General features: G+C 44.0%; 1 protein-coding gene across 1 annotated transcript in view; it reads left to right on the top strand.

The window, feature by feature from the left end:
- Positions 1-873: 873 nt before the first annotated feature.
- VWF (von Willebrand factor) overlaps positions 874-16,657 on the top strand; it is a 123,177-nt gene continuing 107,393 nt past the window's right edge. The window contains exons 1-6 of the mRNA XM_082280644.1: positions 874-1,001; positions 2,511-2,565; positions 3,103-3,261; positions 3,890-3,992; positions 4,081-4,289; positions 12,322-12,446. Of these exons, the coding sequence (XP_082136770.1) occupies positions 2,511-2,565; positions 3,103-3,261; positions 3,890-3,992; positions 4,081-4,289; positions 12,322-12,446 (651 nt within the window). The 5' untranslated portion in view covers positions 874-1,001. The remainder of the gene's footprint in view (positions 1,002-2,510; positions 2,566-3,102; positions 3,262-3,889; positions 3,993-4,080; positions 4,290-12,321; positions 12,447-16,657) is intronic.

Consider the following 16,657-nt stretch of genomic DNA (forward strand, 5'->3'; position numbering starts at 1 on the left):
CAAAGGATTAGGACTGAGAAGATGACAAGAGACCATGGTGATAGGAGATCTAATTCCCCCTATCCTGAGTAATACTGGCATTCCCAAAAAGAAAGGTTTAGGGAATATCTCTCTGGGAGCACTCATGTTCAGGCTCTCAGGGCTAGGAAGGACCTGCTGAGATGTGGCAGCTGGACCCAAGAGGAGAGAACAACTCCCAGTCAATGCAATGTGTTGTCTCCTAAGGCCTTTGTTAATCCTTGTAATTACTGAAAATATGAGGAATGGGACATGGAAGGTCAAGTAAGACTTGACAAACTCTGGCTTTTGCGTGTTTTTGCTCAGTGCTGTACACATGCCCATAAATTTTGTGCCCCTTGTGCAAACAAGTCAGTGCAGGGTTAACTTGTTACCATGTGTTGTTCCAGAGGGTACCTCCATCAACATTTCAAGGATCAAATGTGTTGCTCTGATAGAAGGTGGCAAGATTCAAGTATGTTTGCACCTAGAGAACAAACCAGGGCATTACTAGCTCTGAATTTTTCTTTTTCCCTTAAGGCAATTGTTTAGGAAAAAAAGTCTGCATGATTCTGTGGCCTTTGAGGTATGGAGCATCCTACTGTTCCTCTTGAACAACGTTCTGTCCAATAAATATGCTGCCTGTTGGCTCAGCCAGTGAGATTTGCCGCACATACACATGTGAAATGTGTTTCAAAGACTTATCTGTCAGTTTTTCAAACAATTTCCCCTCATTGTACCTTCCTGGCAATCAAGACTGCCTGATTTCCACGATAGCAATTTAATCTATTGTCTTGAGAATCAGGCGGATGTGACGTCTGGGTTTTTATCTTTCCTCTTAAATGGACAAGAGTTCCTGGCTTGTACAAAAACAAGGGATTTCAGACCAAAGCCATTCCAATCCTGACTTCTGAAGCAACAGGGGAACAATGGTGGTGTAAGCTATAGGTGGAAACTGGCGGAGTTTCTTGCTCTTGTGCAAGAGGAATCTCGCACAGAAGAAGGTACATTCATTTCTAATTAAGCCAGTGAGAAAACTGGAGAGGGTTTTATACTGGCAGATCTTACTGGATTGTATTCTGATTTGTTAGTGGCACCTGCTGTGTTAGAACTTGGGGAAACTCCATCTGCAGTTCAGAATAGAGCGGGAGGTGGAAGGGGACTGACGGGAAGGGGTTTACACCTTTTTTCTCTACCTGCTCTGTGAAACAGAAGGGTTAACAAAGAACAGCCGTGTCTGATTCATCACAATAATGCTGTGCATGCACCAAAAATACAGTAGCAAGTGTGTAATCTGAGAATAATGCCTACTGTTTTCTTCACCATTCTTTGTAGTTGCATTGCCATGCAGTTGCCACTTCTGAGCTATCTTGCAGCCTTATGTCAGTGAGGGATTTGCAGCATTATATTAGACTGAATTCTAGAATAGATCTTTCTTTTCCTGTCTTGTGTAAATAAGTCAAACTCAGTGTTTATTTATGTGGCTGTGAATTGGACCTACATGACTAATAGCAATAACAAGTGTGTGTCTATACCTGAAATCTCAATTTGTCTTTGCAAAATGCATTGTAGTCTTTAATTGGAGGGTTCCTTTAGGAAAAGGTGTGTCTGGTCTTCTGGCATTAATGTATTGACTTTGGTATATTTAAGCCTCTCTAGTTGCTTATATGATCACTGAAATTAATTCCCTTAGATGGAGCTCCCTACAGTTTTCATCTTTAACTGTTGATGTTTGGCCACAGAACACATGTAGTTCACTATCTTCATGACCCTCCTATCCTATTATTATTATTAATTTTTAAAGGCCTGGTCATCCTGGAGGTAGTTTATATGGAAAACAAAGGCTGATGTTTTGGTTGTAGAAAGGAGGAAGCAATGCTAAAACTGATTTTGGTGAATGAAAGTTTTCACTCTGGGTCTCTAATCTCTGCACAGTTTCCTCCCATTCCTTCTTGCCTCTTATCTCAAGCACGTTATCACCCTGAAATCAGTGGATTGTGCTTACAATGGTCTGCCAAGCAAACCTGCTGGCTGGTGCAAAACCTGTATATTCTTTCTTTCCTTCCATGGATGTTTGGGCAGGGTGCAAATCTTGTGCAGCAGAGGTGATTTCTACTGGAGCCAGGTTGGCTGAGCCAGTCTGGGGTGCTTCTTCACATCAGGCTGGCTGAGGAATAATGCTGTGTGTTGAAGGGCTTCGTGTGCAGGGTGTTAACTGAGGGGAGTTGGAATATGTGTCTGTGTTGGGTGCCATTTCCCATGGAGGTAGCTGACTTCCCTGCCATGAGAAATGAAAATGTGGGCAAAGAATAATTAATAACTCTCCTAGATTACCAAGTTAAAGCAGGATGGAAGGCAGCTGAATTACCATGGCTGTCTGCATGGCTTATGGCTTTCTGAAATGTTGCAGAACCTCAATAATAATTTTCTTTATAAAGAAAGGATAGAAAATAACGAGGAGTTGTGAAACAGACTAAGAATATTCTAAACTGTCTTTTTTTGGTTTTTAACAGATGCTCCTCTTAGCAGTGCTGGAAACAAACCTACTACTGGCCACTGTAATCACAGGTAAGAAAACAGGTTTGGACTAGAATATATTGTCACTATTTTTTCAGTGAGATATGAGCCCCCCTTCCCCTTTTTGCCCATTTAATCCTGCAGTAGTGGCTCAGGGATTATTCTCACCATGCTGAAGGCATCAATAAAGTCATTCCTTTTGTCTGTTTACCTTGAAACAGGCACTGTGTTGAGTCCCAAACACTCCCTGAAGGTCAGGGATGTTTGAACAAGATATGGGGCTGTCCTAGTGCCTTATAGGCTTTGGTGGGATTGCAGGCAGGCACAAATGAACACATGATTCCTCGAAGGATCAGGACTGAAATTACCCTTGCAAGGTTTGGGCTGGTGGAGACAAAGCAAAAAAAGGCTTTTCACTAATATATGAAAAGAATCTGTGATCCTATGGAGTGCCGTGCCAGGCTCATGGTCTGCCTAGAAGCTACCAGGACATGCAGTGATCAGTGGGGATAAATTCCAGCAGAGAAATTCCTGAACTGCAAAATGATTGCTTTAAGTTGCAAGTTAATGATGTGTTTTGATATCCAGGGCTATCAGGTGCTTCACTTCAGGAGTCATCAGTTGCCCGTTGCAGCCTTTTTGGGAATGACCACATCAAAACATTTGATGGTTCCTTGTACAGTTTTGCTGGGGACTGCAGCTACCTCCTTGCTGGGGACTGTCACAAGCATTCCTTCACGCTCTTAGGTGAGTCTGAGCTGGGTTCCATCACTGGAAAAAAAGGCTAATAGTTGCCCTTTGTCAGATAGGATGGACCACTGCATAAAAAGGGTCTTGGTTGGGTGTTTTTTCGTTTGTTTATGGGTTGTATTGGGTTTTTTTGGGCTTGTTTTGGAAAGTGGGATTACATATGAGGCTTCTGTTATCCCTTGGTAATGTAGCTCACACATAAATAAGCTGCTGAAAAACAGGGATTTTCTTACTACTCCTTCTAAAAAGGAGAAAACCTTTATTAATTTTGAATTTTTCAGGGAAATGTGGCTGAGTGAAAGCTGAGTCCAGGAATGAACTATACAACCCTGTAGAACTAATTTTATCTGTATGCTAAATCACACCAGTAAGGAAACTCCCACCTTCCAGGACAGAAGGCCTTGGAATTAGCATGGGCCTCTGCAGAGCTATTCTTGGGGATAGAAGTGATGATATATGTACCAAAATGATATATTACTTTCATACCAACTGCTTTGGTAGATTATTTTATATTCACTAATAACTGTTCTGTGTTGGTCATAATTCAAAATAAGTTTTTACTGACTACAGATTGTCCTCCTGAGTTCCAGAACTAAGAGTATTTGGTTGTGTCTCATCTCCTCAGGTGATTACCAGGATGGGGAGAAAATTGGTTTCTCTGTGTATCTCGGAGAATATTTCAATCTTCGCCTCTCTTTAGATGGAGTTGTGATGCAGGATGACAAAAGGTACCTGTAGGAACTATTATTCCAGCAGAAAACAAGCTGATGGGTTTTGTGTGTCACATGCTGAGAGTTTCCTGTTTTTTCTCCACAGGGTTTCCATACCTTTTGCCTCCAATGGTATATTTATAGAGAAGGAGGCAGGTTATTATAAAATATCCAGCGATGAGCACGGCTTTGTGGTGAAGATTGATGCCACTGGAAACATTCAGATACTCCTTCAAGAAAAGCACTATAATAAGACCTGTGGGTTGTGTGGCAATTTTAATAAATTCCTTGAGGATGACTTCAGAGCTCGGGAAGGTAAGGTTACAACTAACTGATTGTATTTTAATGGATACTCTGCACATTTTTCCTGCTGGGTGATTCAATAAAGATGTTGCTGAGCCAGCAAAATGTTTCTACAGAACCTGTCAGGTACCTCAACTTGGTGTGCTGAAAAGCTGTCTGACTAAGTCCTTTCATCTTCCTTTCTCCTGAAAGGAAATTGCTGTCACATCTCATTCCTGAGGAAAGCCCAGGCTTCTGAATGTAGCATGTTTAGAAACCTTGAAACTTCCAAATGCAAAGCTAAAGCTACAGGTTAATTCATGCGGGGAGACTGGCTAAAAGAAGACTCAGCAAAAAAGCTGTGTGAAATACCCATTGATTCAACTACTAATTTTTCATGAATTAGCCAAGAGGTAGTAAGAATGGATAGTGTTGCAAGAGCAGAAGATTAAATTCCTTCAGCTTGCAGGTTTGGCATGGGATGCTGTTCTGTAAAGGGGTTACCTTTTATTGACATTTCCCTATCTGTAAGGGCTGTTGGATTGGGGGTGTGCACCTTCTATCACACCAATTCCTGGTGAGAATGAGAGGCAAGACTTCTTTTGCTGCTTCGTACACCTTTGTGTGAAGTCTGTCAGTGCAGGTGAAAACTCTGTCACCACGGAGTTTTTGAAAAGCCCTGAATGAGACTTTGAAGGACTGGTCTTGATTTGTGTATTTCGGTGTGTCTTTTAATTCCAATCACTTACCTGAAGAGGAGAAATTTGAAGTTAGTTAATGCGTTAATATATTAGATTGATAAAGTGTGTCTTAAAAATAAATGATTAAGGAAATAGAAAGGGGAGGCAAAGCAGCTTGGAAAGGAGCCTGGCAGTGCTCCAGAGATGTCTCCTACTGGCACTTGAGATATATAAGCATAGCTTCAGTGTACAGAAAAAAAAGAGATCTCATGTTATGTTAAAATGATTAATCCTCTGGCAATGTAAATAATAAGAAACAAACTCTGGTCACAGAACTGCTTGCCAGGATGTCTGAATGAGATGAGATATGAAGTTTATGGCTTTTTCTTGAGACAGTAAATAGTAGTAAGGTTCTTAGAAAAAGCAGCAGCAAAAAAGGAGACTGTAATGCTTTGGATTGTTCAAATGTAGAAAAAGCCCCTCTGCTGCTCATGTGTTTCATGCTGTATTTGTTCTACATGCTGGAGACTGTATCCTCCCTCTTAAAAAACCCAGTCCATTCAGAGCCACAGATTTTGGAATGTAATGAAGTCCATGACAAGGTCACTGCTTGGGGGAGCTGTAAAATAATAGAGAAGGTGACAGAGAAAATGTGTTCTCTGTGTACCTTACAGAAGTCAGGGCTTTCCTTGTGTTTATCTGTTAATCCACCTGTGTGGATACACAGATCTGTGATTTTAGCCTGAAGAATAGAACTGTGTGTCAGCAATTCTGCCAGTTTTTCCAGTGGTACAAAAGACCTTTCATTTAAACTAATTTAGAAGGAATTAGACTGAATTATGCTTGAATTTGTTGTATCAGTGAGGGACGTCACTACACCCATGCACTGTTTGTCTCCTTGGAAGCTGTGCTGGTTCACTGGAGCATTTCTTAACTTGCTCCAAGTAAATCAGTTATGAAATAATTCAGATAAAATTTTTTTAATATACTGTTGAATCTAGCTTCCAGGCTGGGGGGGGGGGGGAGACCACACAAAGAGCTGGGAGAGGTAATATTCTTTAAACAGAAAAAGTAGGCAGCCTCTTGGTAGCCTGTGAAGCAGTTTACCCTTTTCTTTTCACTGAAGATTTTAATTGTTCTCTTTTCAGCCTGATTAGATCTCCTAAAGGTCAGCTTATCCCAGGATGTGAGCTTGGTGGAAGGACTTGGGGATCTGAGGGCAGTGAAGGGTTACCTTAAGGCTGCCAGCAGACTGAACTTTCCTGTTGGTGTGTCCACTGCTTCCTGTTAAAAACCTGGAATTTATCAGATTCGGGCCTCAGTTGTAATAAATCAGATTTCTGGGATGGATTTATATTGATAAGAGATGTGTTAAGATCTTTGAGCTTCAGAATAACATGCAATGGAAACAAATGAAAATATGTTTTTTCCGTATTTTAGGGAAAGAAATGATTGTAGTTAAATAACAGAGTTAGTCCTATTTTTCCCTTAAGAAAGTGGAGTATGATATAGAACTTCATTGTTTACATCTGGATTGTTTTTAGGGTGGTGGTGAAAGAGGCAAAGCACCTGCTCTGTGAGTGGATATTACCACTTACAGTGAGTAAATAAAGGAGGCATGAACAGAAGGGTGTTTAAAACTTAATGAACACTGTAATTGCTTTTCTTTTCTCTTGATATATTTATACTCCAGTTCTATAGTCTATTCAAATGTCCTGTTGTCATGATGCTCTTAGGACTCCTCACTGTGTTTTTAGCGTGGAAATGGAGAAGTGATGAGAATCTGATGAGAGAATAAGTGTACACATTCTTTCTGTGTACATTTTGGGTGTTCAGCAATTGAGGTCCTGGAGCTCTGAGTGATGAGAATAAAGTTGATACCCTGGTAAATTAACACTGGTGGGACCCAGCTTTGAGAGCCTTAGGTGTTAGTTCTTGAATGCCCCAAAAACCCTCTCCAGTAGGTTTTGGAGTTCATAGAATATCCTGAGTTGAAAGGGACCCACTAGGATTAGCAAGTCCTGGCCCTGCACAGGACATCCCAACAATCCCACTGTTTTGTCCAAATGCTCCTTGAGCTCTGGCAGCCTTGGGGCTGTGATGATTTTCCTGGGGAGCCTGTTCAGACCCCCACCACCCTCTGGGGGAGGAACCTTTACCCAAAGTTGCAGACACACTGCCCTTCAGACAGGCTGGGGTGCTGAGTCACTGCCATTGACATGGTTCCCACAGCAGCTCATCCTGTGGAGAAGTGCTCCTGTCCTGTCCAGACTGACAAACAACATTGATTATATTCTATGGGCTTGCTTGTTTATTGGATATGGTAGCAAAACCAAGCCAAACCCTGAGAGTTTGTTCTCACACTTTAAGCATAACTAAACTATAAAAAGCAATGTCTTGGAAGCTTTCTAGGGTTTTTGTTTGGTCTTTTGTCTGTTTGTTTTTCTCCTAGACCCTAATGAAGGGTTTCTCCTCTGCTTTTTCTTGCCAGATAAGGTCTGGTTCTTTATGGCCTTTCTGTGAAGGCTTATAAGACCTGCCAGTTGAACAGGCTCTGCTTTCTGACCTCAGCATGCTCTTCCAACTGCCAGCCTTTGCTCATATCAGAAACATGAAGTTGAGTTCTTTCTAGATGCTCAGATACCTATTTGGCCACCTTCAGCCCATGGCTGTGACCATTCTGACCATTGTCACAAGCATTTTACAACTGGGGATTGAAAGCACAGGCCAGAAGAGATGACTTACATAGCATGACAGAGGAAATCTGACACAGCACAGGCAATTTGATCCTGGAATCTCCTCGGGATGTGCACACAGGTGCAAGTTGCTGAATCCCCTTAGCCCTGCAGCATATGAGTAGTCTCAGAGTGTGTTCTTGCCCTGCAGAAATGGTGAGGGAATTCCTTCCCCGTGAGGGAGGCTGCCTCACAAAGCTGCTGGAGCTTATCCGAGTGCCTGCAGCCTCAGTCTGTGCCTAATAGTCTTACAACAGAGTCATTAGGGCTGGAAAAAACCTCCAAGATCAAGTCCAACCTTTGGCCAAACATCACCTTGTCAGCTAAACCAGGGCAGTAAGTGCCACATCCAGCCATTGCTGTGATGGGTGCTTGGATGTCTAGGTCATCCTTGAAGTCTCAATGTGCTAAACAGGTCATTCAAGTCCAACACAAGGATATCACTCCATCCTTTTGTTATTTGTGCATGCCACACACACTTAGCGTAATGGAAGGAACAAAAAAAATCCCAGCCCAGATTAACCCAGCATCCCATTATGTTTTTCTTGGCACTGGCAGGAAGCAGGTTTCTGGGAATCTGGTATCCAAATTACAAAGATGTTTATGATGAAACAATACCCATGGAGAATTTTGGATAAAGCCTGCTCCAGCTGCCAGCAATATCCTCCAGCCTTAAGCTCCTGAAACACAGAATATATAATGAATATATATATTCACAGGAGAGTCAATAAAAGTTGAGCACATAGAAACAGGCAGTATCTGCAAGGAAAAAATCTGATATTTTAGGTTTCAGAAGTAGTGTAGATAAATATAACTGAATATGTGACTTCTCAGTGTGTGGTACCTGGCACCAGAAGCTTTTAAAGTACATTCCAAACTTACAGTGATAGTAGTGCAGATAATAAATGTTTTATTTTTTTGCCTAAGAAAGTAAACAGAAGTTTAGGTCATTCTGAAATGCAAATTTCTTGGCATTTTAAAGGGTAGCAGGAACTTGATATTAGGCAAGTTGAAAGCTTTTGTTTAGGCTGAGTCAGTAATCTCATTTTCAATTGGAAGTGAAGGGAATAGATTCCCATGGGGATTACAAATGGTACAGGAGAAGATGGCTTGTGTTGAGGCTGTCTTTGTTTTAGGGCATTCATCTGAGATGCCAGAAACCTGCATTCCTAACCCCGTGTGCTTCATTCAGGGTCTGGAACTGAAGTTAGACATTTCTGTTGTGAGGAGTGTGGCTGCACCACTAGGCTGAAGAGTTTTGGAGATGGCTCTTTCCCTCTCCTGTGTTCAATATTATTGATTTTATATTCATTGAACTGGAGAGGGCAGGAGACATTTTATAGCCTGTGACTTTGTTATTTCATATCATTAATTTAATGCAAAATATGGATCAATTTTTGGGCAGCCTTACCAATAGTTTGGCTTGTCTGGAACCATGTAAAACTGTGTAAAAAAAGCCCCCAAAACAACAAACAAAAAATCTACCCTAACAAACAAAACCCCCTCATTGCTTGATAAATAACCAACATGTGAAAGTTGGTTATTTACCAACTAAGACTCTATTTACCAATTAAGACTCACAGGACTGTAGTGTCTTGACCAAATTCTTGCATTTATTTTATAGATGAGTTAACCGACCCTGGGAGAGCTATCTGATGGGCCTGTGGCCATATGGAAAATCTGCAGGAGGTCCAGGGAGGGAGGTCATGGCTCTTGCTTCCCCCTCGGTGCCTGGAGCACGAGGTGTTTATTCCTGATTCTTTGCTTGCCTGACCATCAGTGTCAAAGTAAACAAGCTGGTGCCAGTTTCACATTTCAGAAGGAACTGGTGATTTGGAGGCTCAGATAATCGTAGTGAACACAGATTTTTCTGTGAAGAGTGAACATCACTCTTGAGCAGCCAGTTTACATGCTGGGATCTGTCTGTACTGTGGTCCATATCAGGCACCAGTTCCTCAAGTGCTTGTGTCCAAATGCTTTGTTTTCATTATGTTTTGTGACAACTTCTATTTTCAACACCTTTGCTGCAAGTCTTAGGCAAAATAAATGCTTCAGCCAAAGTCCCACCCAGGCTGCATGGAAGGTTTCTGGGTGTAGGGCTCTGATGAGCCCTATGAGGGAGTTGTTTCTGCAGAATCTTGGGTGCTTCCAGGAGGAAGAAGAGGTGATCACAGAAGGGACAGAAGGCAAAAAAAACCTCTGCTGTGCAGCAGACAAGGGCAGTCCCACTGTGTGGTGGGACTGTAGTGCCAGATTATGTCAGCATCACCTGCCCACTTAAACCCCATATTATTTTTTAGGCTGTGGTGTTGTCTCTTCTATTGCCTTTCCTCTTCTCCCTTCTTGAGTTGTTCAGCAGAAGGAAATGGAGGTGTCAGGTGGGAAAGGCCAGGGGTGTTGGCAGCTGCTTTTCCCTCTACTCAGAGCAGTCAGACGTGCTGGGGATATTTCTCCCTCCCCACTTTTCTTCCTGAAGCCTCATCAAATAAGTGAAGTATTTAGGTTGGAAAAGACATCCAGGATCATCGAGTCCAACCTTTGAGAGATCACCACCTTGTCAACTAAACCAGAGCACTGAGTGCCACGTCCAGTCATTCCTTGAGCACTTACAGGGATGGTGACTCCACCACCCACCTTGGCAGCCTGTTCCATTGCTTGATAATCCTCTCCATGAAGAAATTCTTCCTGGTGTCCAACATGAACCTCCCCTGGCACAGTTTGAGGCTGTTTCCTCTTCTCCTGTCCCTGTTCCCTGGAAGCAGAGCCCGACCCTCACCTGGCTGCCCCTCCTGTCAGGGAGTTGTGCAGAGCCAGAAGGTTCCTCCTGAGCCTCCTTTTCTCCAGGCTAAGCCCCCCCCAGCTCCCTCAGCTGCTCCTCACATGACTGACTCTCCAGACCCTTCACTTACTTGAAGTGTGAGTCACAGAATATAGCAAACAAAGAATTGAAATCATACAATGCAAATGTTGCATAAAAGAACTGCACAAGAGGTATGAATTTACAAGCAGCACAGAAGAAAAAAACTTCATGGAAGGAGAGAAATGAAAAAACAGGTGACCAGTGTTTCAGGGCCAACAGTTGTCCTGACCTTCAAATCTTAGCCTGTGGGTGAATGAGCCCCTGGGGGTAGCTGCCAGCAGGAATCCTGGCATGGATGTGCATCCGGGGCTGGAGAAACACTGCTTCAGAGCAGAGCCCAGCTCCTGTTACACACCTGCTAGGGAAAGGCTGCCTTACTGCAAACAAAAGGGAATAGATTCAATTTGGCACCTTGCTTCTCCTCAGGCTGGCTTGCATTGCTGCTTTAATGTTTATAGTATTTGGTGAGCTAAAGGGTTGTGTTCTTCTTGTTGCTGCACTTCTTTTCTTGTGCTAAATCCGGGCTGCACAGATGAAAATTTTGTGCCTTTTACCCCCTTTCCCTGGGAGTCTACTTCCTTTGATATCTGCTGTGGGCTTAATATCTGCTACCTTTAAAATCCCCTAATTTCTAGTTTACAAAAAAGTCTACAGGTCTTAATACCTCTGCCTCAGCATTCTCAGTGCAGTTTTCATGACTACCCCATAGTTTAGGAACAGTTTGAGTGGCCAGTATATTCCTTGTGTTTGTACTAAACAGGGAGCTCAATGGAATCTTTATTTTATATGTATGTGTGTTGTTAAATATTCTATAGGCATATTTGGGAAAAATTCATTTCTTTTTGGTTTCTTTTGGTTTTCAGATACAGCCAGGCTAGTGTTTCAACATATCCTCTGCCTAAGGTCTTGGGAATGTATTAACACTGGTAATTGATATTCTCACATGCAACACAGCAGGGTTCTAAAAATCAACTGAGAGTCACAAAATTAAGTGTTTAGCAGCAGGTACCTACAGTAGGAAGCAGAGATAGTCCTGGAATCAACTAGGCCATGGGTGGCAAAAGAGGGTGGAGGAAACATTCCCTCTCTGGGAGGATCCCCCTTCTCAGAAGGATGGAGCAAGAGCAGCAGGAAGGTGGTTTGCATGTCCCGGGAAGCTGCAGCCATACAGACTTACTCAGCTTTGCTTTTATGCAAAATGAATTAAAATCTTGCCAGGCCTTGGCCAGGAGCTGCTTTTCCTGGGACAGAGGAGCTGCTTCAGGACACCTTACCCAGGAAGAGGATGGGCCCAAACCGTGATGGTGCATGTTAAGCTTCTTTGCACACAAGATTTAGTTTTGGGCAGGAGAAAAATAAAGGCTAGATGGGATCAGGAGTGCTAATGCTTTCTTTGACTAGAGAAAGCAGCTGGGTTTGTTTGCCTCTCCGATATGTTTTGTGTTTTATTGACAACTTTGAAGTGGTAGGGAGATGTGCAGGTGTGCTTTGGCTTCTGTGGATTGTAGCTGACCAGCAGCAACTCCTACCATGTTCATGCAGGCGTGAGGGAGGCAGGAGCAGGCTTTAGTCTGTCCTTGAGCTCAGAGAGGTCCTTGGCAGAAATAAATCCAGATCACTGGTAGTGGCTTTCCTACAGTCAATCTGGAGCAAAAATCTGTTTGATACAATAGTTTTTATTTTTAAAGACAGCTTTTGGCAGACTATCACCTTAATAGCAGCCAATAATGCCCAGTTGTTGCTGAAACCCCTCAAACTGCCATGTTGCTTCTCCTCTTCTTCATTCCCAGGGACCCTGGTGGGGAACAGTTACGATTTTGCCAACTCCTGGGCTTTGCACAGTGAAAACAAGCGCTGCAAGAGGGTGCAGACTCCGAGCAACACCTGCAACATTTCATCTGATATGGCAGAGAAGGTTGGTGCTGCAAGATGCCATTCTGGTTTCAGTCCTCCCCTACCTGAAAGGCAGCTCGCTTGCCCTTTAGCAGAAGAACAGAAATCACAGAATATTCTGAGTTGGAAGGGATCCACAAAGATCACTGAGTCCAACTTCTGGCCCTGCACAGCACACCCTGTGCCTGAGAGCGTTGTCCAAATGCTCCTGGAGCTCTGGCAGCCTTGGGGCCGTGCCCATTCCCTGGGGAGCCTGTTCAGTGCCCAGCATCCTCTGGGGAAAGAACCTTTCCCTGATACCCAGCCTCACCCTCCCTGACACAGCTCCAGCCGTTCCCTGGGTCCTGTCCCTGGTCACACACAGATGTCAGTGCCTGCCCCTCCTCTTCCCCTCGTGAGGAAGCTGCAGACTGCAATGAGGGCAGTGCTTCCCTGAATCCACGTCTGTACCTAACATGGTACTCCCCCAGCAAGTGCTTAGGATGAGAGGTGCTGGAGAGAGCCATGTTGGGTTTCTGTGGTTTGAGATAGCTGTCCTGGGCACTGATCTTGCTGCTGCACTGGAACAAGCTGCTTTGCCCAGCCTCTCAGGTGTTACCCACAGGGCTGATGGTAGCTTCTGTGGCTCCTCCTGCGGTGCAGCAGGCTCAGGTGCAGGCAGAAGGTGGAAGTGGCACATCCACAGCATTGGCTCCTGCTGTCTGTGGGTGCTCCCCAGGTTGGGGCTGGATGCAGCTGTGTGCTTGTGGTTCCTGAGTTGATAACTGTGCCCTCCCTGCAGTTCTGGCTGCTGCTGGCAGGAGGATTTCTGCACTGGGCTTTCCAGCTGTTGCTCCGTGTGATTGTTCTTTTAAAACAATCCTTTCTGCTTTTTATTTTGTTAATCAGATTGTATGATCAAGTTGTGGAGAAATTACCTTGGAGGCTTCGTGTTATGACTGATGCTTTATTCACATGTGGTGTTGAGAAAGGAACAGTTTACTCACTAATTAATGAATGCAATTTTTCTCTGACACTGAACCCTACCTGTTCTTTCTAAAACTATAACATATCTATATATATCTATACATAGCTATATCTATCTATCTATCTATCTATCTAACCACCTGCCCAACCCCCCCTCACAAACATCAAACAGATAAACCAAGAAAACAACTGCTTGTTTCAGGCTGAAGTGTGAGTTACTGCCAAAGAAAGGATGATGTTACTTGGGAAAGGTGTGTTTCAGTGATTCCTGTAGAATGAGGTAGTTATTTCCCTTTCTGATTGTGCCAGCAGGGAAGCATCAGTTCTGAAGCCTCTGTGGGCACCGCCTCCCCAAATGGTATTTGTGAATGTGTTGTAGTTTGTATACTTGGGAGTCAGCAGAGCAGGGAGATGCTCCAGCCAGGCTGTTTTTGACAGAAGAGATATTTTCTGTTGGTGTTCCAAAAGCTCTGTGTCACCAGGCTATTTCCCTTCCCAGGAGGAAGTTCCTTCAGCTATGCATACAGATAGTAGAGCTGATTTATTGAATAAACACAGAACTGTTTGTCTTGGCCAACTCTGTGACCCTCTTTGCTGCATCAACCTTTTTCTTCTTGTCTTTTATAAGTACAAACAAGTTCCTTGTTTCCTTTAGACAGGGTGTGGATGCAGGCAGATGGTCACCAGCTCAGGGAAGAAAGTAGCTTTGAATATTTACTGCAGCATGTGGTGTTAACAGGTTATGACTGTCATGGCAAATTGAGCCTTCACCCCTCAAGGGGTGACTGCTGATTCCACATACTCTGTTCTAAATCAGAATGATTTCCTGGGTGCCAGGTTTAGATTTATACCAGAGTAACTGAGGCCAAAATGTATTTGTTAGTTTCTCACTATTCAAGTCCTGTAGACGGGTACTTGCTAAACTAGACTCGGATAATTTCTCAAGAGTAGTAGCACTTCCTGCAGTATATCTGCTCTCCAGCTACCCTAAGTGCTGGTTTCCTAGCAACCTGGAAAAGGCTAACTAAGAGTTGGACAAGTTGCAAAGTTCTGACTCTATACTTCCATTAAGCTTTTGGATGGGGATGCTTCAGCTGTGTTGTGAAACTCAGTGAAGCACGCTCATGCCCCTCAGCACTTCAGCCTCACTACCTGCAAAAGTGGCTGAGGAGCTATAGCAGTGGTTTCAGGCTGGAAATCTCCAGCTGATGTTTCTTTCTTGGGCAGAGCTGGTGTGTGTGGGGTGTTTCTGCCGTGGCTGGGGCTGATTGAACACCTGACTTGAGTAAAGGTATCTGGTGCCAAACACCAAAGCATGAGGGGTTCCAACCTGGCTGAGGCCTTTTGAGGGACAGGACTGCTCAACAGGTCGTGGAGCTGCTGGAGCCAGTCCAGAGGAGGCCACCAAGGTAACCAGAGGGATGGAGCAGCTCTGCTGGGAGGAAAGGCTGAGAGAACTGGGATTGTTCAGCCTGGAGAAGAGAAGGCTTTGGGGTGACCTCAGTGTGGCCTTGCAGTGCCTGAAGGGAGCCCACAGGAAAGATGGAGAGAGACTCTTGACAAGGGCCTGGAGTGACAGGACAAGGGGCAATGGCTTCACACTGACACAGAGGAGGGTTAGATTGGATATGAGGAAAAAATTGTTTCCTGTGAGGGTGGGGAGGCACAGGTTGCCCAGAGAAGCTGTGGCTGCCCCATCCCTGGAAGTCCCATGGCAGGGGGGTGGAGCTATCTGGTCTTTAAAGTCCCTTTCAACTCAAACTCAAACTGATTCTTTAAAACTGGTTACAGTTGTAGAGAAAGGGTAGTTCTTGTGATGGGTTGTGGTCTCTGGAATTTTATCTGTTCAGGCAAGTTTAGTGTTTAGAAAGTGTAAACATTGCAGCTGAGGCTGGGGAATGGCATACAGGGTGAAATCCAGTCTGATGGGTCAGCGATAACTAATGTGGGTTTTGTACAGATCATGTTAAATATTGATGCTTTGTGGATAAAGTTTTCTTTCCCACAAACTGAATGAAATTATATTCTCTCTCATGTGAGTTCATAAGCTCGCAGCATTTAACATTGCCTTAATTTATTCACTGTGCAAGAATAAACACAGCACTATTAATAGAAGTCCGGCCAAACAAGTGCCTGCTGAAGAATGTAGGGCTTTTTAATAGTGTGCTTTGTTTGCTTGCCTTAGCTTCAGGAATGTAAATCTCCTTGGTCTCCCAGCCTCCCTCCCTGCCAGGCAGTCAGCTGTTAGGTGAGGGAAACAACAGCTCTGCTTCAAGGCACTCCTCCCACCCCAGTGCCCCCACACTGGGTAGGTCGGTGGTTTTCTTTACCCTCTCTGTCTGCCCTGCTCCCTGGCCAACAGCATCCTTGGAGAGATGGCTTCTGGCTTCTTTTAGCAGGAATTGTAGTGACAGGATAAGGGGCAATGGCTTCACACTGACAGAGAGCAGGTTTAGATGGGATATTAGGATGAAATTCTTCCCTGTGAGGGTGCTGAGGCCCTGGCACAGGTTGCCCAGAGAAGCTGTGGCCGCCCCATCCCTGGAAGTGTTCCAGGCCAGGCTGGATGGGGCTCTGAGCAACCTGGTTTAGTGGAAGGTGTCCCTGCCCATGGCAGGGGATTGGAACTGGATGATCTTTAAGGTCTCTTCCAACCCAAACCATTGTATGATTCTATACAGTGGAATCAGAAAGCCCTGCTGCTCCTTATCTTCAAATCCTAAAAAACATTGAAAAAAATATTTTTTGAGGTTTTTGTCTTGTTTAACGGCTTTGTGTGTCAGCTGAAAAGTCTTGAACCAGCTCACACTCTTACCCCACTGTTGCCAGGGCCTCTCCCTGCCCTCCACCTCTAAAACACACACACCGAGTGTGATTACCTGCCTTGCCTTGGGATCCAGAGAGCATTCCAAACTGGGCAGTGCTGGAAGGAGGAAGAAAGCCTTCCTACCATGTCCTGCCCTCTGCAGCTGCTGTTTAGTTACTGAAAAGTAGCTTCACTGCATTGTCTGATCCATTTTTTTACTGGTTTGGACTGTTCAGCAAAGTACTGCAATTCAAAAGGCTCTAAGATGACCAACAGCATGGGTAACATGGATCTGAAAGTATAAATGGGTGATCTGGAAAACTACAGCAACAAGGCAGCCTTGAAAACAAAAATGTATATGGTTTAAATCATTGCAATTATTACTGTGTTCTTATATGTTACCTTTATTTTCTAGCTTTCACCTCTAATAGAAATGGTGTGTGGAGGCCAGACTTCACTGT

This window comes from Coloeus monedula (genome assembly GCF_965178545.1).
Source record: "Coloeus monedula genome assembly, chromosome: 4".
Lineage (NCBI taxonomy): Eukaryota > Metazoa > Chordata > Aves > Passeriformes > Corvidae > Coloeus > Coloeus monedula.